The sequence below is a fragment of the Carassius gibelio genome, chromosome A11 (genome assembly GCF_023724105.1).
Source record: "Carassius gibelio isolate Cgi1373 ecotype wild population from Czech Republic chromosome A11, carGib1.2-hapl.c, whole genome shotgun sequence".
In the NCBI taxonomy this organism is placed as follows: Eukaryota; Metazoa; Chordata; class Actinopteri; order Cypriniformes; family Cyprinidae; genus Carassius; species Carassius gibelio.
The window spans coordinates 18,443,144-18,468,936 of NC_068381.1; the positions used below are offsets into that span (position 1 = coordinate 18,443,144).

The 25,793-nt window shown below is 39.7% G+C and overlaps 1 protein-coding gene across 1 annotated transcript in view; it reads left to right on the forward strand.

Moving 5' to 3' along the window:
• LOC128022842 (bis(5'-adenosyl)-triphosphatase-like) overlaps positions 1-25,793 on the forward strand; it is a 194,309-nt gene that overhangs the window by 56,428 nt on the left and 112,088 nt on the right. Inside the window, exon 4 of the mRNA XM_052610617.1 lies at positions 22,130-22,150. Coding sequence (XP_052466577.1) covers positions 22,130-22,150 — 21 coding nt within the window. The remainder of the gene's footprint in view (positions 1-22,129; positions 22,151-25,793) is intronic.

Here is a 25,793-nt window from a genome sequence, read left to right on the forward strand (position 1 = left end):
GTGGACTAGCTTCAAGGGCCCTTTAGGTCTGCACTACAAAACGTCACCCAAGTGTGGACTCTGAGGAAGTCCACAAATGTGTGGAGTATGCCATTTGGGACACGGCCTAACAATATGGGCAAAGGAACAAGGTAACACAGAAACAATGGGGAATGAGAATATTTCAAACGAAGAGTCCACAAAACCAAGACGGGGAACATAGACTGGGATCCTGACACTTTGAATGGTGTACCTTTAAGGAATTAGATGAAAAACCTCTAAAACCTTTAACAAAAGCAGTCTTAAAAAGTTGTGCCAAAGTCATTTCAGTTTTATTTTGCTGTGGTTGATGTTTTAAACTTCCTACATTAATATCAGCAGTAATAAACCACATTTTCCTTTGCCATAAATTAATATATGAATAAATTAATAAATAAAAAAATATATATAGGTTTGGGGCGATATTTTAAATTGTCAGCCGGGTCCGAGTCGGGTCCCAATCTATTACTTTCAGTCCTGGGTCTATTTAACATTGTCCGATCAGACTCGGAGAACACCCGGATGTTATCAGAGTGAGTCAGCACTGTGAGTGTGTTGTTTTGTAACCTTCAACTTGTAGAATTAGGATGAGAAAAGTGTAAGTCTGTAATTTGAAATTAAGAACAAAAAAACCTGCAATGACTTTTCTAGAATGTGGGACTTATTCCGCCATACCGCGCTTTGCAATTTCTTAATTTTTTACAATTATATTATGAATGAGCTGTCTTGTTGTTATAGGCTATCTAAAATTTTTGCTCAGACTCGGCTCAGAGAGCACAGAGATGATGGCATATCAGTAAAGCTAACGTCAGTAGCTATGGCACTGGACAAGCAATCATTATTATAATACATGGGCAAACAGTATAAATTATTATGCAAGTCGACTTGAGATCCAAAAAAATGCAAAACTGCAAAGTTGCACTTGTCATCCATCACCATGACAGCGAGTGGACTTTTGAAGCTGAAATAATGAGTGGATTAAGCATTTCAATTGGCAAGAGAGCACTGACATTTGTGGAACTTCTTGGTTAGGAGGATTTTGTGCATCACAGCCAGGTACAAGGAAAAAGGCTTCTTATATTAGATAAGACAAAACGTTTAATTTCCACAACTTATTTGTCAACTTGTTAATAGCAAATTGCTGTGGAATATGTGCCGATCAGGTCTGTGTCTTCGCGGCCGGGTTTGGGTTCATCTTTCAAATAATTATCTTCGGGTTCAGGTACAAATTTATGGACCCGTGTAGACCTCTACTCCGTTTATTTTCGGAACACAAATTAAAATATTGTTTTATGAAATTCAAGAAATTTCTGACCCTGCATAGACAGCAATGCAATGAACATTTTCAATGCACAGAAATATAGTAAAGACATTGTTAAAATATTCCATGCGACATCAGTGGTTCAACCATAATTTTATGAGGCTTTGAGAATACTTTTTTCTTGTGCAAAGAAAACTAAAATAATAACTTTATTCAGCATTTTTTTATCTTCCGAGTCAGTCTTCAATATGTATCCACAAGAGTACTGTGACACATGTGTGTGCTGCTGACACAGGAGCCAACATTCTGATGTAGGACTCCAATACGGTTGAACCACTGATGTCATATAATGAAGGTTTTACAGGTTTGGAACAACATTAGGGTGAGTAATTAATGACAATTTTTAGTTTTGGGTGAACTATCCCTTTAATAGTGATATCATTTAGATCTGTTTTGTTCTGAAGAACTGTTATTAAATCAGTTAATCACTTAAAGTTATCTCAAACTAACTATAGCCTTTATTGCAACTTCATCTGATCTTCTTCACTTCAGCATCTTGGTCAAGAACCACCCACATTTTCTTCATATAATGTAAAAAGTCAAGCTGCAATTTTAAAAGAGTTTTAAAAATGTATAAGTGTCTTTTTTATACGTATTACCATACTTAAAGTTACAGGTTGTAGGACCTGCCACCAGAGGGTGAACTACCAAAACAATTACAATTGTGTGGTTTGATGACGCTAAGGAGGAGCGTGGAATGATGTGATTTGTTGTCTTCTACCCGAAAATGACCAAATTAACTGATTACTGTTTAGTCAGATGATAAGAAAATGATTACCACTTGTTCAACAAATAAATACACTCATGTACATTCAAACACAATAATTGAGCATACATAGCAAATGTGAGTTCAAAGATTTGCATGAGTAGAATACATACAAAGTCAATGCACAGACGCGATCAGACTATGGACCATGGCTATGGAAACGTGTGATGCCCCGCGTTTGGCGTGTATGCCCCATAATACTAATCTTATTGAATGTTATAATAGCATAAGTTTTCTGTAAATATACAAATCAAAACAACTCACCTGTCGAGTAAAACACAAGCGAGATCAGCATCTCTTTCTAGTTGAAGTTTGTCGCGAAGCTCTCTCCATCTAGAAAATGCAACACCGATATTGATCCTCGCTCTTTCTCTCCTCTTGTCCCAAACTCTTCTTGGGTCGTTTGTTTGGCCCGTACGCTTACGTTTACGGGAGCTGTCCCTGTCGACAGAACCAGCGGCAGATGGTAAACCGTAATTATGTTCCATAAATAAGTAACACAATCCACCATAAAACGTGAAAGAAGAAGTAAGTAAGGAACTGCTGGAAGCAAGCTAGTGGTTTGCTGGACGCTAGACACTACTTCCGCATTTGTCCACGACACTGTGGTCATGTGGTTTCTACGTCAGTAAAGGCGGTAACAAAGTGTAACTAATGTCATTGACAGGCGACTGCACTGCCCGTATCTCTGTTTTGAATGGGAATTTTCTCATGATTTACAAGTAGTAATCAGCTGGACAAAATATATAACACTAGCCTAGTGGTTTTTGGATATTTTACTGCAAATATTTTACAAAATGTACCTTTAAAATAAAATTTACAGTCCACAGTATGTCTTATTTGATCAGTGCAGAAAGTATACAGGTTCCATGTGGGCATAAATATGGCCAGTCTGCTATCAGCTGCATTAATACTCAATGTGTAGAATAAAACAATTACCAAGTTACCAAGATGTGTCACATCTTGCATGTGATGGTCAGAATCATGGCTCTTGTTTATGGTGTGAGCTTGTTTGGAGAGATAGTTCTAGAATATGTCAAATAAAAAGCTGTTTTCATAATTATGTGGTCTCAGTGCTGCTTTTCATCCATGTTTCAAATTAATGAGCGCACTGCATTGAGCCTCTGTCAGTGATATAGGTAATTATCCAGTGCATTTCTGAAACGAAAATGAGACCCCACTGTCATTTTAGGGTAAAGAAGGACAAGAAATAATGTCAGGGTCATTTGTGGAGTTGAGGTTTATTTATATATATTTTCTTATGTATTTACTCCCTTGTTGTTCATATCCTTAATAGAGCATCATAATGAGCGCAGCAGGATATCAAAGTTAAGTTACATACTGCATGCAATGATAATGAAAACTATATTAGAACTACATGAACTACATGCTGCATTTATCAAAATACAGTAAACACAGTCTTAGTACAATTTTAAATACCTATTTTCTATTTTAATATATTTTACAATTCCTTTGGTAAAGCAGAATTTTCAGCAGCATTACTTCATAAGACACAGTCTTCGGTGTCACATGATCCTTCAGAAATTAATGTAATATGCAGATTTGCATATTATCAATGTGGAAAACATTTGTGTACTAAATCAATCAATCAATCAATCAATCAGTCAGTTAGTCATTCATTCAGTCAGTCAATCAGTCAGTCAGTCCATTTAATGTCTTTGCTTAGAAAAATACATTAAAAATAATAATAATATTTTTCCAACAATATTCTTAATTACCCCAAATGTTAGTGTATGAAGGATATTTATTTTTATTTTATAATTTTAAAATAAATTTCAGATTGCAAGTACTTTAGATATTATAAAATGATACTATAATAAATAACAGGACAAAGGAACCAACCTTCTGTCACGCTCTCAGTCTCTGTTTTCCTGGGTGTTCCCTAGTGAGCTCACTTCTCCTTAGGCACTTCACCATAGGCACTTTAATTCCTCTAGTCTGGTTGTGTCTTCACAGTAATTGCACTCCAATTAGAATCGCACAGGTGCTGACAATCCTCTGTCATTAGTCTCCCTATGTATAGCTGTCTTTCTCTGTCATCTGTATGGAGTCCTTACCCTATGTGTGAGTTGTGCTCGTCTCCCGAGTTTTCCCTTACCTTCTTGTTCCTCCGAGTTTCCTATCCGTTTCATCCGGTTCCCTCTTTTATTTGGTTTTGTCTCTCATGACTGTTTATTTTGTATTTTTCCTTTGTTACAATAAATCATACCCTGCAATTGGATCCTGCCCTCACCTTGTGTTTTTCCCAAAACCCAACCGTCACAGAAGGACTCCATCAAACAAGGATCCAGCGGTATGTCTGCTGCCATGTTCTCCCCAGCCAGCAAGCGGGAGAAGGGTGGCTTCGAGGGCTCTCGCCTAGTGGTGTTCCGGGGAACCAGGGGAGGTCGCTCCGGAACAAACAGCCGGGAGGAGGTCCGGCAGCGATCTCCACTGTGGGCAACCGTCGACCCGGGATTTGTTTGGGGGCTGCCAGTTCCCCAGTTTGTCCCGAGAGGAGAGGGGAGACGCAGGTCGGCCGAGCCAGCGCCGTGGAACCAGATGGCCACCAGTCCTGTGCATCGGCACAAGATGGCCGCCAACCCAGCACCACAGCACAAGATGGCCGCCAGTCCAGCGCCACAGTACAAGATGGCCGCCAGTCCAGGGCCACAGTACAAGATGGCCGCCAGTCCAGGGCCACAGTACAAGATGGCCGCCAGTCCAGCGCCACAGTACAAGGTGGCCGTCAACCCAGCGCCACAGCACAAGATGGCCGCCAGTCCAGCGCCACAACCTATGAGGGCTGCCAGCCTAGCACCACAGCACAAGATGACCGATTCAACGGCTGAGTCTCCTGATAAGGTGCCACCCACTCGCCATCATAAAGGATGGAGGAGGAGACGGGCGTCTGCCGTTCCTCAAGGTCCAGAGGACGTTCCCGATGCAGTTCCCGAGGCGGTGCCCGATGCAGTTCCCGAGGCGGTGCCCGATGCAGTTCCCGAGGCGGTGCCCGATGCAGTTCCCGAGGCGGTGCCCGATGCAGTTCCCGAGGCAGAGCCCGATCACGATGCAGTTCCCGAGGCCGAGGCGGTGCCCGCTGTTGTTCCCGAGGCCGAGGCCGAGCCCGATGCAGTTCCCGAGGCCGAGCCCGATGCAGTTCCCGAGGCCGAGCCCGATGCAGTTCCCGAGGCCGAGCCCGATGCAGTTCCCGAGGCGGAGCACGAGGCAGTTCCCGAGGCCGAGGCGGTGCCCGATGCTGTTCCCGAGGCCGAGGCGGTGCCCGATGCAGTTCCCGAGGCGGTGCCCGATGCAGTTCCCGAGGCGGTGCCCGATGCAGTTCCCGAGGCGGTGCCCGATGCAGTTCCCGAGGCGGAGCCCGATCACGATGCAGTTCCCGAGGCCGAGGCGGTGCCCGCTGTTGTTCCCGATGCTGTTCCCGAGGCCGAGGCGGTGCCCGCTGTTGTTCCCGATGCTGTTCCCGAGGCCGAGGCGGTGCCCGCTGTTGTTCCCGATGCTGTTCCCGAGGCCGAGCCCGATGCTGTTCCCGAGGCCAAGCCCGATGCTGAGGCCGAGGCGGTGCCCGATTCAGTTCCCGATGCAGTTCCCGAGGCGGTGCCCGCTGTTGTTCCCGAGGCCGAGGCGGTGCCCGATGCAGTTCCCGAGGCGGTGCCCGATGCAGTTCCCGAGGCGGTGCCCGATGCAGTTCCCCAGGCGGTGCCCGAGGCTGTGCCCGATGCAGTTCCCGAGGCGGTGCCCGATGCAGTTCCCGAGGCGGTGCCCGATGCAGTTCCCGAGGCGGAGCCCGATCACGATGCAGTTCCCGAGGCCGAGCCCGATGCTCTTCCCGAGGCCGAGCCCGATGCTCTTCCCGAGGCCGAGCCCGATGCTCTTCCCGAGGCCGAGCCCGATGCTCTTCCCGAGGCCGAGCCCGATGCTCTTCCCGAGGCCGAGCCCGATGCTCTTCCCGAGGCCGAGGCGGTGCCCGATGCGGTGGCCGAGGCGGTGCCCGATGCTGTTCCCGAGGCCGAGCCCGATGCTCTTCCCGAGGCCGAGCCCGATGCTCTTCCCGAGGCCGAGCCCGATGCTCTTCCCGAGGCCGAGGCCGAGCCCGATGCTCTTCCCGAGGCCGAGGCGGTGCCCGATGCTCTTCCCGAGGCCGAGGCGGTGCCCGATGCTCTTCCCGAGGCCGAGGCGGTGCCCGATGCAGTGCCTGATGCAGTTCCCGAGGCCGAGCCCGATGCTCTTCCCGAGGCCGAGCCCGATGCTCTTCCCGAGGCCGAGCCCGATGCTCTTCCCGAGGCCGAGCCCGATGCTCTTCCCGAGGCCGAGCCCGATGCTCTTCCCGAGGCCGAGCCCGATGCTCTTCCCGAGGCCGAGGCGGTGCCCGATGCAGTTCCCGAGGCGGAGCCCGATCCCGATGCAGTTCCCGAGTCCGAGGCGGTGCCCGATTCAGTTCCCGATGCAGTTCCCGAGGCGGTGCCCGCTGTTGTTCCAGAGGCCGAGGCGGTGCCCGCTGTTGTTCCCGAGGCCGAGGCGGTGCCCGCTGTTGTTCCCGAGGCCGAGGCGGTGCCCGCTGTTGTTCCAGAGGCCGAGGCCGTTCCAGAGTCAGGGCTAGTCATAAATGGCCTTCCAGAGTCAGGGCTAGTCACAGATGACTCTCCAGAGACCAGGCTAGTCACCGGTGATCTTCGAGGACTGAGTCAAGTCACTGGTGATCTTCGTCCTCCCATGGTGTCGGCCACAAGAATGTGGTGGTCTTCCGCTCCGCCCTGGGGGACTCCGGCCTCGACCGCGAGGACGTGGTGGTCTTCCGCTCCGCCCTGGGGAACTCCGGCCTCGACCGCGAGGACGTGGTGGTCTTCCGCTCCGCCCTGGGGGACTCCGGCCTTGACTGCGAGGATGTGGTGGTCTTCCGCTCCGCCCTGGGGGGGCTTCTGCCTTGACCACATGAATGTGATGGCCCTCTGTTCCGCCCGGTAGGGCATCACCTAATGTCCTCCTTTTACCCATGTTTTTTTTTGTTTGTTTTTTTTTTTTGCATTTGTTTGTCTATTTCCTCCTTTGGACCTGGCCCTCCGTCCCTCCCCTTTTTCCCTCCGCCGGTCCACCACCCTCCTGGACTCCTTGTTTTGTGTTACACCTTCCTGTCTCTGCCTTTCCATCCCATCTGGTTGTTCAGTCTCTGTTTTTTCCATTTTTACCTGGTTGTCCTGTCTTTTGTCTCTCCATTCCACCTGGTTGTTTGTCTCTGTCCACTCTATCTGGTTCTCCTGTCCCTGTTTTCTGACCCTCCGTCCCTCCCCCTAGTCCGCCGCCGCTTCACCTCCCTCCTACTTCTTTCTGTTGGGTTTTCCGGGGTTTCAGGTGGAGCATCTGGGAGCTGCTCCGTAGGGGAGGGGGTAATGTCACGCTCTCAGTCTCTGTTTTCCTGGGTGTTCCCTAGTGAGCTCACTTCTCCTTAGGCACTTCACCATAGGCACTTTAATTCCTCTAGTCTGGTTGTGTCTTCACAGTAATTGCACTCCAATTAGAATCGCACAGGTGCTGACAATCCTCTGTCATTAGTCTCCCTATGTATAGCTGTCTTTCTCTGTCATCTGTATGGAGTCCTTACCCTATGTGTGAGTTGTGCTCGTCTCCCGAGTTTTTTTTGCTCAGTTGAAGACTGCAGTTTAGCGGTCGGACAGATTGTTGGACACGACAGTATTATGTCAGCATCTCGAATGAATAGTGCTGTGGTGATCTTTTTGGATAACGTTGAGAAAGTAAACAGGGTGGTGGAAAATGGAATTTCTATTCAGGATACGTTTACGCCAGTAATTCCTCTAGTTCAACCGGCAAAAAAGATAATTTTGTCCAATGTTCCCCCGTTTATAAAAGATGACTTGTTGATAGCGGAATTGTCTAGACATGGAAAAATTGTTTCACAAATGAGGAAAGTTCCGCTAGGCTGTAAGTCCCCTTTACTTAAACACGTAGTCTCTTTTAGACGACAAATCTTTATGGTTCTTAAAAGTGAAGTCGAGGATCTAAGTGTGGCGTTCAAATTCAAAATTGATGGCTTTGACTATGTTGTTTATGCAAGTTCAGAGACTATGAAATGCTTTAAGTGTGGATCAGAGAGCCACATTCGTAGTTCGTGCCGGGTACAGAGCGCGGATGACAGCGCTCATGTCGAGGCTGATGAAGAGGTTGTAGATGCGGTTGTCAGTGGTTCGGCTGAAGCTGATCAGGCTGAAGGTGCGTCTGCTGCACCAGCGGCAGGAGCGAGTACTGCTGTGGAGGGAGAACCCGAGGTGATAGCGGAGGAAACGGTGATAGATGCTGTTAAAGCAGCTAAACGGGTGACTGGAGAAGAAATTATTACAGATTATGTGGGCGATGACGCACTGTTTAAGACACCTCCTGTTAAGAGAAAAAGAAACAAAGCAAAGATGAGGAATGAAAAGTCAAAACAATGGTCTGAAACACAGGTTGATGAATGTGATGATGTTGAAAGTAGTCCTGTTGAAGATTCTGACAGTGAAACTCAGGAAATTAAGAGTAGAAGGAATACAAGTAGTGACTATTCTTTTGATAAAGTCAAATCTTTTCTACAAAGATCAAAAAATGTGAAAAATGTGCAGGTTACAGACTTTTTTCCTGATCGTAAAATGTTTGTTGATTCTGTTGTGATGTTGATGAGGAGTGAGGGTGAAGAAAAGTTCACTGTTCAAGAAATATATAGATTAAGGAAAATTATTGCTAAACTAAGATCAGAACTTCAGGCAGAGGATGGGTTTGAAACAATGTAGTTCTCTCTGTCTTTACATGCTGAAAGCTGCTTTGTGTATAATCCTTCTCTCATTCTTCTTGATGAGTGTGGTGAGAATAGGCTCTCTTAATATTAATGGTGCACGAGATGCTTATAAAAGGGCATTGTTATTTGAATTAATAAGACAAAAGAAAATTGATGTGATGTTTATTCAGGAGACACACAGTGATGTGTTAAATGAAACTGATTGGAGGAGAGAATGGGAAGGGGTGGTGGTGTGCTCTCACATGAGTTCTTCTAGAGGAGGGGTAGCTGTGCTTTTTGCTACACATTTCACTCCTGTTTCTTTTGAAGTGAAGCAAGAAATTGCTGGTAGACTAATTTTTGTACGTGCACAGTTTGAAAAATTTAATGTGGTGTTTATTAATGTATATGCCCCTAATAGTGGTAATGAGAGAGTTTGTTTTCTTAATAATCTTAATGAAATTTTGCAGAGCTGTAATTCAGATGAATATGTGTTTTTAGGTGGGGATTTTAATTGTACTGAGAATTGTGTACTAGATCGAAATCATGCTGAACCCCATACAGCTTCCAGTCGTACCATGCGCACCTTGATTGAAACCCATAAACTGTGTGACATATGGAGACGTTTAAATGGAAATGATAAACAATATACATGGTTGCATACTCGGGAGAATTTTATTTCTTTGGCCAGATTAGATAGACTCTACTGTTTTAAACATCATTTCAATATTGTCAAAAGCTGTGTAATTAGTCCTTCTGGGTTTTCTGATCATGCTATTGTTATTTGTAAAGTGTTTATATCAAATATAAGGTCAAAGAGTGCCTACTGGCATTTTAATGTATCTTTGTTGAGTGATGCAAAATTTAAAGAGGTTTTTCGCTTTTTTTGGAAGGAATTTAAATTAAAGAAAAAGTGTTTTATCAATTTAAAACAATGGTGGGATGTTGGAAAAGTTGAAACCAAGTTATTATGTCAACAGTATACTTTCAATGTCTCTAAAAATATCACACAAAAAATGAAAGAACTTGAAGAGGAAATTGTAGAGGTGCAAACAATATTGGAGTCCACTGGAGGACAAAATGGTGTTGATGTTCTCAAGTCCAAAAGGATGGTTCTTGAAAACCTGCTAGGCGTGAAAGCAAAAGGTGCATTGGTTAGGTCACGCTACCAAAATTTAACACAAATGGATGCCCCATCCAAATTCTTTTTTAATTTGGAAAGAAAGAATGGCCAGAGTAGATACATTCACTCCTTGCGATCGGAGAACGGGCAAGAGCTTACAGTGCTGTCTGAAATAAGACAAAGGGCTGTAAGGTTCTACAAGGATCTGTATGGGAGTGAATATAAACATGATGAAGAAATGTCTTCCAGTTTTTATCAAGGTTTACCGAAGCTCCCAAAAAAGTCAAAGGAGGCACTAGAGAAGCCTTTGTGTGCACAAGAGCTTTGGAAAGCACTGCAGACTATGGAGAGTGGAAAAGCTCCTGGAATTGATGGGCTCCCGATTGAGTTTTATAAAGCTTTTTGGGAGGTGTTGGGTGAGGATTTTTGGGATGTTCTCAATGAGAGCATAGCTGAAGGTCTCTTACCAGTGAGCTGTAGGAGAGCTGTGATCACTCTCCTACCCAAGAAAGGTGACCTTCAGGAAATTAAGAACTGGAGACCAGTGAGCTTGTTGTGCTCCGATTTGAATTTTTTTTCTAAAACTCTGGCAAATAGATTAAGAGAAGTGATGGGGGACATTATACATCCTGACCAGACATATTGTGTGCCGGGCAGGTGTATTTCTGATAACATTTTTCTTGTTCGAGATGTAATGGAGGTTGCAGGCCTTTTGGGCATTAATTTAGGACTCCTCTCCATTGATCAAGAAAAAGCTTTCGATAGGGTTGAGCACCAGTATCTTTGGAACACCCTTGATGTTTTTGGGTTTGGTCCAGGTTTTATTGGAGTAATCAAAGTGTTATATAAAGACATTGAAAGTATGCTAAAAATCAATGGTGGTTTGTCCGCCCCTTTTAGTGTTAACAGGGGCATCAGACAAGGTTGTGCACTCTCTGGAATGCTGTACTCCTTAGCAATTGAACCATTATTAAACAAATTACGCTCTAATATAGAAGGTTTACTGTTACCTAACGTTAATCTGCAACACCAGATATCAGCTTATGCTGACGACGTAATGATAATGGTCAATGGGCAGAATGACATAAATACTCTGGTAAAAATAATTCAAGAGTTTGGGAATGTATCTGCTGCTAAAATAAATTGGAGTAAGAGTGATGCCTTAATTGTTGGAAAATGGGAGAAGGGGCCACCTTTATTACCGGGTGGGTTAACTTGGAAAAAAGGAGGTCTTAAATATCTAGGTGTGTTTATTGGAGATGCTGTCACACAAGAAAAGAACTGGTTTGGGGTGATCGAAAAAATAGAGGGTAGGTTAAAAAAATGGAAGTGGATTCATCCACAACTTTCTTTTAGAGGACGTGTTTTAATAACTAACAACTTGGCTGCTTCAACATTGTGGCACAGACTGGTATGTGTAGACCCTCCTTCCGGTCTGCTTTCAAGATTACAAGCAATGCTGGTAGACTTTTTTTGGGATCGGCTTCACTGGGTCCCTCAAAGCATACTTTTCCTGCCTTTGGATGAAGGAGGTCAAGGGTCTGGTGCATCTGTTCAGTAGACTTGCAACTTTTCGCCTGCAGTTTATCCAGAGACTGCTAACTGGGCCTGAAGATCTCGTCTGGAGGAAAGTGGCTCAGAACATATTACAGAGGATTGATGGACTTGGACTTGACAGTACTCTGGTATTTACGGATCACAAACAACTGAATTTCAAAGGACTTCCTTCATTTTATCATGGACTATTTAAAATGTGGGGACCAGTGTTAATTTTGACACGAAATTTTAATTTAGTTTTAGTCTTAGTCTTTTGACTATAATTCTTTTTAGTTTTATTCAAGTTTTAGTCATCTGATTTGTTTTAATTTTAGTCTTATTTTAGTCGACTAAAATTGCTTGGTATTTTAGTCGACTAAAATTGCTTGGTATTTTAGTCGACTAAAATTGCTTGGTATTTTAGTCGACTAAAATAAGACTAAAATCAATAGCAGATTTACTAGACAATTTTTTACAGATGGTATAGGAAACAAACTTAACCAAAATATATAAAACACAAATTCAACTTTATTTCAACACAACTGTGTCTTTATTTCGATTCAAAAGCTTTTATGCAGCAACAAACACTGTCATGATAATGTAAACAATAACTAGCTGCCAATTGACCATCAATAAAAGAAAAATAACGTTAGGTCCAGGACCTTAAAGCTTACAGCTGAGCTGAACAATAAGTGCATACATTTAAAGTAAATATTTAATAAGTTGGCAGCTAGGTGGATAAAAAAAGTAACAAGATTTTATAAGGTATTCATTTGTCTAGCAATATTGTATGTTTTAAATACTACAATATTGCTAGATTTGTATGTATAATGATAGGATGTGAACATTCATGTTTCACATGACTAATATAGAAATATTTGTGATATTGTCAACAAGTAGAACATTATAAAATATACTAAACATTAGTATTAATCAAATGTATTTATCATGATATTACGTATTAGTATTGTGCTCGCATCTAATTTGAAGAAGGGGCTATTTTACAGTACTTTTCAGTTCGTAATATTTAATGCTACAACATCTACGCACTGCACTATTCCAATTTTGCTTAGCTCAATAAACAAAAGAACATCGTTGTAAAATTACATTTGAGAAAATGTCCGGGTGGCTCGTCTGTAAATGTCCTTTCAAATTGGTTGTGTTCTTGCCACGAATGAGCGCTCTGCGTGCTTTACACTTTGTTTTGTTTTGTTCGTCGTCAAACGTGAAGTGAGCTGTGGACATTTTGTCGCTCTTTTAGACAGTAGGGACTTTAAGCAACAGCTGCGAATGGAACGGCTACAGCGACCGGAAGTTTGCCGTCACACCGCTGTAGCCAAGAACGTAAAAGTCACTAAGCAACGGTAAAACAGAACAGCGCAACGCAGCATTAATTCATTTATTGAGATCCAAAAAAATATATAATTTAAAAAAGCAAGAGAAGGATTGCTTTTGGCGTTAAATGACAATCTTTTGTCAGAAGAGGAGTTTTTAATATTGTATGATGTAAATAAGTCTAAAAACATAACATTTATTTACCTAACCTCTCACGTTGTAGCGACTGTGGCAAATCAGCTGTTCTCCCGTAGTAGACCGTTAAATTAGAACGTCGCCGTTCCACCAGAGGCTGTTGCTTAAAGTCCCTATCACCTCTTCGAATGCCGACTTCCCGGGAGCTCATAAAAACTGAAAACCTTCGCTTCACGTCTCAATAAGTCAGGCTCTGATTGGTTCTCTTCTCTCATGCAGTCTGTTCTGTTTTGCCGGTTCTTTTGCTCATTCCTCGCATCTCTCCCGTCTGCTGATTTGATTTTCGTCACAGTCTATTTTCGTCTCGTCCTTTATTCGTTGACGATAATGTCAATCAATTTAGTCATAGTTTTAGTCTCCATCAGTGCCTTCTATTTTAGTTTTCGTTTCGTTTTCGTCGGCAAAAATATATTCGTGATGAAAATAATGACGAAAATATTTAGTCAACGAAATTAACACTGGTGGGGACTTTTCAGTATTATCAGGGTTTGTAAAACAGAGTCATTGTTTTGGTTACTTGAGGAGCCTTTGGTTAAAGGATCTCGTTTTGACTTGTCAAATGAGTGTTTGCCAGGTCTATCATTAAGACTTTGTGGCTCTGGTTTAGTAAAGTTAAGGAACTTAATTGATGTGGCTGGGCCTCATTTAAGCGATGCTCTTGCACTGGCCGCCATTTTAGGTCAGAGATCCGTACGCCAAACTGAATTTATTTTAAAACTCTGGAAAAAAAGATTAACAGAGGAAGAATTAACTATGTTACAAAGCTTTGCTGATGGAAGTTTGGTTCCAGATATAAAAGATCCTTTTCCCAAAGTTGCCATATCTCCTGATATGAGAGGTATGTCTAGCATACTGCTAGATATAGAAGGTCTAAAAGATCTGGATCTGAGTTTTGCTGGAGGAAAAGAGCTTTATAGGTGTTTTGTTAAAATTTTGAATAAAGTGGCATTAAACCAGAAAAAAGACACTATTTGGCGAGAAAAATTTGGTTTACGAGAGGAAGACAAGCCGGTTTGGAGGGTGCTATACAAACCACCATTGAATAAGCAGTCTGGTGACCTGCAGTGGCGTATCTTACATGGGGCTATAGCGGTGAACGCCTTTGTCTCTGTTATTAACTCAGATGTTGTTGATAAATGTGTGTTTTGTGGGATAAGAGAGACTGTTTTTCATTGCTTTACAGAATGTTTTCGATTGGGACCGATCTTTGCCTTGTTAAAGGGCTTATTTTTAAGATTTCAGGAAAACTTCTCTCCTAATGCCTTTATTTTAGGATTGAGATATTGTCAGAAGCAGAGAATAAAGTGGCAGCTGATCAACTTTATTGTTGGACAAGCAAAATTTGCAATATATGTTACAAGGAGAAACAGAATTGAAAACAGATCAAATCAAGATGCTGTAACTCTTTTTAAAGCTTTTTTAAGGGCTCGAGTGGGTGTTGAATTTAAGTATTACCAACTAATGAATGATTTGGAGTCTTTTGAATTACAGTGGTGTTTTAGTAATATTATTTGTGTTGTAGTTGATGGAGTATTAATTTTTGATATGTTGTTAATTTGAGCTTTGGGTTTATGGTTTGATTTGTTTTGGTCAAGTTGTTTTGTAATGTTTTTTTTAATATCTATGTATAATAAAGGTGTATGAAATCTCAAAATCTCTCTCTCTCTCTCTCTCTCTCTCTCTCAATATGGCTAGTTTCCCTTCTAAACTTTAAACATTTATTTTTATATTTATTTATTTTACCTGATTTATCACTTGCCAGGAAAGACTCATTATTGATTTGAGATCATGACATTCATGTTTGTAGCATAAATGGTATCGGACGAGTTACTCGATTATAACTGAATACTCAGGGGTTTGAAGAGAACATCAGGTTTGAGCAATAGTAATAGTAATTTATCAGAAGCTTTTATCTTGATTATTCAATATGCAGCTTCTGAACAGACATTACTGACATAAGCTTTGCAATAGCTTTACCACACTACAACATGTCGCTTCACACCTGTCCTTTTCTCGAACAAGCACAATACACATCCCCCTGAGATGGAGAGTGCAGGAGGCAATAATCTTCCCTGCTCATTATCTCCCAAATTAATTGATAAGTAAGCGGGGCTGGTAGGCATGTAGGTGTCTTATTAAAGTTCTTCAAAGCCTGAGAGATGTGCTTAGGCACTAACTTTGATCAGTTATTGCACAGTAATTTTGCACAATGAATTGATTACTCTTGGGAGTGCAGGTTTTTCAAGTTCTCCGTAGTTTGAGTTGTTATTATTTATTTATTTAGCTAGATAACCTTAGATTGGAACTTTACAGCACAACAGGCATATATTGCCCACCCTTCTTTTTTTGTGTCCCTTTACCTGGATTTGGCATCATCATTAGCACTTAACCATTATGGAAATGATACATTATTTTTGGATTGGCAATGAATAAACGCATAGTGCAAAATCAATCTTAAAGGAATAGTTTGCCCAAAATGTAAAGTTTGCTGAGATTTCAGAAATGTTCAATTGCAGTAAATGGGGTGCCATCAGAATGAGCAGCTGATAAAAAAAAAAAAAATAACACTTGATATTTAATATTAAACCGTTTAAACCGAAGTTCTTAATGATGGATCTCTTTTTTTTTTCTTTTTTTTTTTTTTAATAAACATAAGCTTTTCGCTTTGCAAGATGTTAAATGATGGACTGTACATATCATAAATATAGTTTATTTTATTTATTGTATTATTTTGTCTTAATTATTCAAGAATGATTTAAATATCCTATTCTGTCCAAATAAATGTGAAAATTGTTTCATTAAAATAAAATAAAAAATAATAATAATAATAATAATAATAATAATAATAATAATGTTGATTCAAGTTGAGCAAAAAAAATAAAATAAAAATAATAATAATAATAATAATAATAATAATAATAATAATAAACAACTTTGGTGTTAATTGTCCCTTTAAGTGCGGATGATTTCCTTATAAATTTTTCTTGTAGTTAATAATTTCCTTCTAAATTGAATATTTAGGGTAACATAAAAGGCTCAAGCACTATCATCACAACTGTTTTGAATGCTATAAAGTATGTCCTGTAATGATCCCCCAGAAATATCATCTTTAATGAACTTCCAGACCTCGCTGTTTGTGTTCATCGTCTTGTAGTGGAGGTAACTAATGGCCCTCATACATTAAGTAAATGAGTTTTGCTCAACCAGTGGAATTACAGTGGCTGAGGTCTAGCTTGCATGTGTTTCCAGGGCTTTTTGCCGCACAGAGGGAAGTCAATGTGTCATACCTTAATCACTTCAACTATAAAGCCTCTAATGTGACTGCTTTATAATATACAGGTCATGATACAATAAAGGCTCTTTCTTACTCAATTAAAACAGTTTGAGACCCCATAGAAATGCTTAGCATATTGTGATCGCATATTGTAGACATTAATAGATATTAATTGGGACTGCAGGTTTTTTTTTTATTATTATTATTATTATTTTTTTTTTTTTTAACATGATAATTGCAATACTACATTATATAATTAATAATCAAATTAATTACTATTGTCATTGTTGTTGGTATTATTATAAAGCCCTGGATGAGAAGGGTTGAGGTCCTACAAATGTAAAAAAAAAAAAAAAAAAATAATAATAATAACAAAGACTGAATATCTGTATCCTTACTTTTAACTGGTACCATATTGTTTTATAACAAGAAGGTTTTGAACTGAAATATTTTGATGGAGGCTGTCACTTTCAGTAGGTCTTCTAAAACTTTCAGAATACCTCATTGTTCTCTCTTTCTCTGGTTGTTTGTTTGTTTTTTGTTTTCTTCTATTGTTTGACAGCCAGGAGTCCATCTGTAGGATGAGTATGTTGCCCATTTAGTGTGATATGAGCTTTGGTCAGTACAGAACAGAAGGAAAGTGGATGCTTCTTTCTCCTCTATCAAAGCTCCATGTGAAATCATGTGCTGCAGCTGTCATTCAAACTTTGTCAGCTCACTGTCAAACACAAAAATACTGTCTCATCTGACATTTCAGTGCCTAAAACCCCCAGTTCTGCTATTAGAAAAAAAAGTAGTTTTTTAAGTAGTAAAGTAAGTAGTAAAGTAGTAGTAAGTAGTAAAGTAGTAGTTAAGACATAGTTGTTGTTACCACTGTCATAAACAGTATTGTAATAAAGGGTACAGAAAAGTATAAAATAATTGTATTTAACTTCTTTCATATAGACATATGAACACACACACACACACACATATAGTAATGTTGTCATCAAAAATAGGGCACTTTTTATTAATTAATTAATTAATTTATTTATTTTACACATGTTTTAACAGGTTTTTTTCTTTCTTTTTTCACTTTCCAATATTGCATTGTGTTTTAGGGTTAAAGGAAATATACAGTACATAAAATTAATGGATAATGTCCTTGCAACAAATTACCAATTTATTATCATTTTCTTTTCTTTTCTTTTCTTTTCTTTTCTTTTCTTTTCTTTTCTTTTCTTTTCTTTCCTTTTTCTTTTCTTTTCTTTCCACGTGGCAGGACTACCTAAAAGCAATATTCACATGGATCGAACTCCATGGAATCTCCCATATTCATAACACCTAGCTAGAGATACAGTCATGAAAGAAAGAAAGAAAGAAAGAAAGAAAGAAAGAAAGAAAGAAAGAAAGAAAGAGAGAAAAAAAGTTACCTATGTTTTCTCCAATAGATGACAAAGGGCAGTGTGGACTGTAAGGGAATTCTCCAGGTGTCGTCACACAGCTGATGAAGTAGAGCTCAGGGAATGTGTAAAATGAGCAAATGAGCAGATGGTATGTGACTGAAGCACTGTCTTGTATGGTATGTGTTTGTATGAGCAGAGCGGAGGAGATGCACAATGTTTCCTCCCCCTACTCATCCACCCCCTCACCGGTGGAGCTCTCTGATGGAAATTTCCACCTGCTTTATGTTCATGTCAGATGTACTCTAGTTTTATCTGTAGCAGATGCTTTTCACATAACATTTAACTATTGACATGAGCAGCTTGACTCAGTGCTGCCAGATCCATTCAGCACCTTCAATCCAAGCTTTTTCACTTCCACAAGAAAATCTTGAAAATCCAATATGCTTGTAAAGTCAACAGGAAGTAATTTACTGTATTTACCATATGTCTATCCATCCATCAAGCCTGCAATGTACAAACCTGATTCCAAAAAACAGTTGGGGGGCTGTAAAAAGTGTGAATAAAAACAGAATGCAATGACATGGAAGTTTCAAATGTCAATATTTTATTCAGAATACAACATAGATGACATATCAAATGTTTAAACTGAGAAAATGTATCATTTTAAGGGATAAATAAGTTGATTTTAAATTTCATGGTATCAACACATCTCAGAAAAGTTGGGACAAGGCCAAGTTTAGCACTGTGTGGCATCTCCTCTTTTTTTATAACAGTCTGCAAACTTGTCTGAGGAGACAAGTTGCTCAAGTTTAGAAATTAGAATGTTGTCACATTCATTTCAGTACCCAGATCCTTCTTTTACACAGCCATGATGTTGTAATTGATGCAGTATGTGGTCTGGCATTGTCATGTTGGAAAATGCAAGGTCTTCCCTGAAAGAGACGACATCTGGATGGGAGCATATGTTGTTGTAGAACTTGGATATACCTTTCAGCCCATGCCACACGCACTCATGCAACCCCATACCATCAGAGATGCAGGCTTCTGAACTGAGCACTGATAACAACTTGGGTCGTCCTTGTCCTCTTTAGTCTGGATGACATGGCGTCCCAGTTTTCCAAAAATAACTTCAAATTTTGATTAGTCTGACCACAGAACAGCTTTCCACTTTGCCACCATCCATTTTAAATGAGACTTGGCCCAGAGAAAATGCCTGCGCTTCTGGATCATGTTTAGTTACGGCTTCTTTTTTGACCTATAGAGTTTTAGCCAGAAACAGTGAATAGCACGCTGGATTGTGTTCACCGACAAAGTTTTCTGGAAGTATTCCTGAGCCCATGTTGTGATTTCCATTACAGTTCCATTCCTGTATGTGATGCATTGCCGGTTAAGGACCCGAAGATCACGGGCATCCAGTATGGTTTTCTGGCCTTGACCCTTACGCACAAAGATTTGTTCCATATTCTCTGAATCTTTGGATGATATTATGCACTGAAGATGATGATAACTTATTTGCTTCACTATTTTTCGCAGCAGCATTGGGGGAATTGGTGATCCTCTGCCCATCTTGACTTCTGAAAGACACTGGCACTTTGAGAGGCTCTTTTTATACCCAATCATGTTGCCAATTGACCTAATAAGTTGAAAATTGGTCCTCCAGCTGTTCCTTATACGTACATTTAACTTTTCCGGGCCTCTTATTGCTACCTTTCCCAGTTTGGAATGTGTAGCTCTCATGAAATCCAAAATGAGCCAATATTTGGCATGACATTTAAAAATGTTTCACTTTCAACATTTGATATGTTATCTATATTCTGTTGTGAATAAAATATAAGTTTACGAGATTTGTAAATTATTCCATTCCTTTTTTACTCACAATTTGTACAGTGTCCCAACTTTTTTGGAATTGGGTTTGTACGTTTTTACATTACAAGTAAAAATCTGATTTTTGCCGATATAGTACAAAGCAAAATATTGTACTATTTATTTATTTAATAGAAAAAAAGTCTCCAGGTTACATGTGTAACTATGGTTCCCTGAAGGGAATGAGATACTGTGTCAGAAACACTATGAGAATGCCCCCAGTGTGACCATGCTCTGAATCTCATGTGTAATCAGTCTAATGAAAGAGCAAGACATCATAGGCGGGTGACGTAGTGGCCAGGAGGGTAAGATCAGGGCCTTTAAAGATGATGCCTCATCGGGAGTAAGATATCTCACGTGTGTCTGTTCAACCCAGGGCATCAATCTACAGGTGCATCTCAATAAATTAGAATGTCGTGGAAAAGTAAATTTATTTCAGTAATTCATCTCAAATTTTAAAACTTACCTTCACAAGGAGAGTAAGCTACATGCATTAATTTCCAATGAAGCTGGCTGTTCATAGAGTGCTGTATCCAAGCATGTTAACAGAAGGTTGAGTGGAAGGAAAAAGTGTGGAAGAAAAAGATGCACAACAACCAAGAGAACCCCAGCCTTATAAGGACTGTTAAGCAAAATTTATTCAAGAATTTGAGTGAACTTTACAAGGAGTTGGGGGTCAAGGCATAGAGACGTGTCAAGGAGTTTGACTACAATTGTCGTATTCCTCTTGTTAATCCAGCGTTAAGTTTCCACAGTCTGTGATGATTTGGGTTGCAATGCTGGTGTTGGTCCATTGGCAACCAAATGTAACTGCAACCGTTTACCAATAAATTTTGGAGAACTTGCTTCCTTGCTTTCTAGCACCTGCTTCCATCTTCTGACCAGCTTTTTGAAAATGTTGATTTCATTTTCCAGCAGGATTTGGCACCTGCCCACACTGCCAAAAGCACCAAATGTTGGTTAAATGACCATGGTGTTGGTGTGCTTGACAGGTCAGCAAACTCACTAGACAAACTCATCAGACCTGAACCCCATAGATTCTGGTCTGAAAAGCTTCTGGAAAATGAGAAACAAACAAGAGACCAAAAAATGCAGATAAGCTGAAGGATACTGTCAAAGAAATCTGGGCTTGCATTTCACCTCAGCAGTGCCACAAAATTAAATCAAAAGAAGACCCTACCACATGTATTGAGGACATGTGCAGTAAATGAAAATAATTTCCAAAAGGTTTTTATTTTTTAATTATTATTATTATTATTATTATTATTATTATTATTATTATTATTATTATTATTATTATATTGGTCTTATGGGGTACTCTAATTTGCTGAGATAATGAATTGGTGGGTTTTTGTTAAATGTGAACCAAAATCATCAAAATTAAAAGAACAAAAGACTTAAACTACTTCAGTCTGTGTGCATTTAATTTATTTAATACACGGGTTTCACAATTTGAGTTGAATTAATTAAATGAATAAAAATGATGAATACATTTCCATGACATTCTAATTTATTGATATGCACCTGTATCCCTGCTCATGATGTAGCATTGGCAGGGAGGAGCACACAATCTGTAACATGATCCGCTCTCGCCCTTTAGATTCTTAGTTTTATTCTCTGCCTTCTTTGACATAATGAGCATATGTGTGCTGATCGTTCTACTTTGACAAACAACAGTAAATAAGACTCACAGAACATAAAATGTAACTGACGCACACATAGTGCTTGCTATATGAAAAAATCTGAAAAATATATCTATCTATCTATCTATCTATCTATCTATCTATCTATCTATCTATCTATCTATATATATATATCTGTCTTTATTCTACATTTTCTAATATTATACATTATTTATATTCAGCAGCATCTCGATAGACCTGGGACTTACGCAAAGATCTTGTTTGTAGACCTCAGTTCTGCCTTCAATTCAATCATGCCTGACCTTCTCACTGCCAAACTGACCCAGCTCTCTACTCTCGCCAATCTGCCAGTAGATCACCAGCTTCCTGACAGACAGGCAGCTGGGGAAACTCACATCCAGGACTCTCACTATCAGCACTGGTGCCCCTCAGGGATGTGTGCTCTCCCCACTGCTCTTCTTCCTGTATATGAGCGAAGGCACTGTAAGAGACCCTCCGTCAAGCTCCAGAAATTCTCAGATGACACAAAAATGAGTTGAATGAATTTTCAACTATTAACCTGTTCACAGATTAGCCTATTAAACATTTGCGGGACATCACAACAAGGATGAGCTTGTTGTTGAATCAGCTTTGTAGTGTTTGTAGCAGCTTAAACATAATCAAGCTTGTTTGAACATGTATTCTGGGGTAATTCTAGTCTCTGTGTGGATCATCTATATCAATGTATCTGCTTCAGCTTGTTGTTGACATTTCAACATCTGTTTTCTTAAGCACTACAGCTGCTGTCACAATGTGCGGAACCATCCTGAAGTCACTTTATTTTTGTATTTTTATTTTTTTTAATTTATTTTTTTATTCCCATCTAGCTAACAGCCAGTTAATGTGACAGGTGTGACAGAGAAGTTTAGAGGTGCCATAACGATTTTTCAAGTAACTGCGATGTTGAACCTCATTTCAACTCTCGGACTTGTCATCTTCTCAACAAGGTTTGATTTTAGCAGAAGACGGGAAGCCCTGGGGATTAGGCAAATTCTGGATTTTTGTGTGTTTTGCTGAGTGGGAGCAAGACCTGTGGCACAAGAATAGAGTTTGCCCTGTTTCCAGATTGTACAGTTATTCTAACCCTGCAGTGTTGGAAAGGAAGGCAGTAACTTTGGGTTTTCAGACTAAACCTTATAACTGAAAGGCATATTAACATACTCTTGCAAATCCAAGAGGCCAGAGAATAACTGTTTGAAGTCAGGCATGCAGGTATTCTTTCAGGCTTTTGACTTTTGTCAAAGTCTGTTCTACTTTGCAGCTTATTGTTATCATAAGCTGCCAACTAGACAGGAAGAGATCTTCTAATTTATTAAAGGGATAGATCACCCAAAAATGGAAATTATGTCACCATTTATATAATTTATTCAGTGTTTTTGGACCCTATTGATTTTATTGTAAGGACAAAAACAGATAATGTTTTGTTTCTGCCTGGTATTAACGATAGAAGGGACCATTCAAATATTGTGCCTAAAAATGAGTGGAAAATGCTAGCCATTCCACTTTCTCCTTCTTTCCAAAGTGCACAGTAGCTTACATTCCTGTTGTGTCTGCCATTGCTTAACAACCATAACTTACACTTCCCATGATAACGGTAAAGTTTCAGCAAAGGTTAAATGGATTTCCAGCACTGAAAAACATTTGCAGTAGATCTGCTACTAAGTTTACACTAAATGTATTAACAGAAATGTCTATCCCTGTACTATCCCTGTAAGTAATTCACTTTCAATTACCTCTGAATGTCTTTCAGATATTTGAAGCCACAAACCTTTCAAACTTTGCCAGGTCCTTCAGATATTCGTGTTGCAGCTAGCCAATTAGCTTTGGTTGCATCCAATAGTAGAAATTCCCTTCATGAGTAGAATATTCATGCTGTTTAACTTTGTCTGAAACTGCACTACCAGATGTCCTTGACTGGAGTCATTGTAAATGTTAATGATTGACTGTTTAAAGACTGCATTGCTTGTGGTACACTTGGCTGCACTTGCATTTCAGAATTATAAGGACATACATTTTAATTTACAGTTTCGATGTTGCTGTGTTGTAGCTTTTGATTAATGGCATTCTAAGCTTGTTTCAATAATTCATGAATAATTATACGTTATGGTCATGAATATCTTCCAAAATCCAAAATCTTATTCTGCTATTTTATGCATGTATAATGTATAATGTATAATGTAAGAAGAAAAAAAGGGCAGCACATTCTCACTTCATTACATTTTCTGTTCAGGAGGCTGTGGTTGTACTATTGATAGAAATACTGACTGAGGGATAAAAATCACTTGATAAGAGATTAAAACATAGAATGGAAAACACAGGTCTTGTTCTGATAGAAAAGGAGCAGGTCAGACAGTGAGAGAGACTGACAGCTAGAGCTTGTTTATGATGATATTTCCTTGTTCCCATGGTACAAGGCCACAAGGGAAGGTCCTCACTGTGGTGCTGCTGACCCCACTGTGTTCTCATCCAGCTGTACAGAGTCTTACCCAAAGGGTAGCGGGTTGTCTGAGCGACTACATTTACCTGTCTCTCATTCTGGAAACTTCAACAACCAAAAACAGGAGGGCATCGGGTGGAAGAGTCACAGTTAGCAGGTGGATGAATAAATTATTTAGCGATGCTTCACTAAATCAGCCGTGTTATCAAGCAATAAAATGTGGGATAGGAATGAAGTAGTTTCATTGATATCTAAGAGAACAATAACAAGAAGTGGACTGACGGTTGATGAGGCATTTCATTACAATCAAGTTGAATGAAGCACTGTGCTCAATAAATATGCTTTGAAATACCACTATTGTTGTTGAAAGCACACAATACAGAGTCTCGACATAGCTGTGCAGTAACAATAGTTGGAGTTAGTATCAATTAATCAAAACAGCATTACTGCTGTAATTATATGGACATATTTTGGCATTCATCTTCCATCTGTCACAGAAGCCAGAAGTTTTTCAGAGTTTTTCAGAGTCATTGAGCGAAGTGATCCATTCTTTAAAAAAAAAAAAAAAAAAAAAAAAAAAAAAATTGTTACTTTAACTATGGTTTGAATACGTTCGTGAGGGGTTGTATATTTCCCTTGTTTGATTACTTGCAAATGAGGTGCAGCCACGTTAATGCTAAGTGAAATGTCAACATCAAACGTGGACACGTATATTTGTATTTGATATATTCAATTTGATATATTCAGTTATTGGTTTGTGTGCTCATGAAGACCAAATACTTTAGCTGTTGTTTATGAGTTGTACACATAAAATGTGCCTTGAGACCTCTTCGATATATATAAAATTTTTAAAGTGAGAGTAATGCACTGAGATTAAACTTCTGATTAATACCTATAATCTAATATACCGATAAGGTATTTTTTTTATAATTATAATTACAGTATTTTTAAATGTTATGGCTCATAACATATAAAAATATAATAAATTGTATTCAATCTATTTTTAACTATGTATTGAATTTTATTGTGTTCTAGGGATAATGTCCTGCCTGCGTTTTTTTTTTTTTTTTTTTATAAGCATTTTTTTTTGACAGCAAAAGTAATCTAAATCTAAAAATCAGAGTCTGGGGAATTATAGACAAATTAAACATCCAATTTCAACTGATAACAGTGGTCAGTAACCAAAATGATAACAAGGCTTCACGCAATCCTGAATTAACCAATGCAAATTTAACCCTTGTTTATTTGTGTTTTACTCTCTCTCTCTCTCTCTTTTTTTTTTTCTTTGAAAAACATTCTAGCTGTCTTAAGCACTTTACATTACAGCAAACAACAAAGCCTAATGGCATATGCAATTAAATGTAGATTTGCTCTTAGCACATTTCCATCGGCTGTATTTTTCTTTCCTCGAAGGCAAAAGAGATAGATTAGCAGTTTTTATGCATGAAATGCACCTGAACACTGCATCGCAAGCTATATGACACACGACTTCCCGTCAGCATCCAACATACAATTAAAGCAGCAGTAAACCAAATCTAAAAATATCCATCAAGTACTAAATTTGAGTTACACAGCACCACCCAAAGAGCTCCAAAAACTATAGTTGCAATTGTATGATCAATGTTTTTTTTTTTTTGTGAGTGAGAGGTAGATTAGACCATATGGTTCGCTCAGTAATAAGCCTCCCATGATAAATCACAGAAAGGCATGGAGTGTGTTTTAATGCAGCAGCAGATATAGCAGTGTTACACACATGAATTGGAGCCATATTGGCTTCTGGGTGGCAGGTGGCCACCAGTTATCAAGTACCACGTTTGGGACTGAATCCACAAAAACTTTAAAACCAAAGACAGAGATTTGTTACTTCGTGCTTTGAATACTTACTTTCTTTGTATTGGAAAAATAGGCCCATTTAATTTGAATGCATTATTCTTTTCTTTAATTTACTGTTCGTCACTTTATCTTTAAGTTAATGTCTGAATTTATTTACTAATGCATATTGGGATTTAATGACAAAAGCTCAGTTAGCTTCTTGGTAAATACCATTTCAGAAAAGATAATTAACTGGTCCGCCATT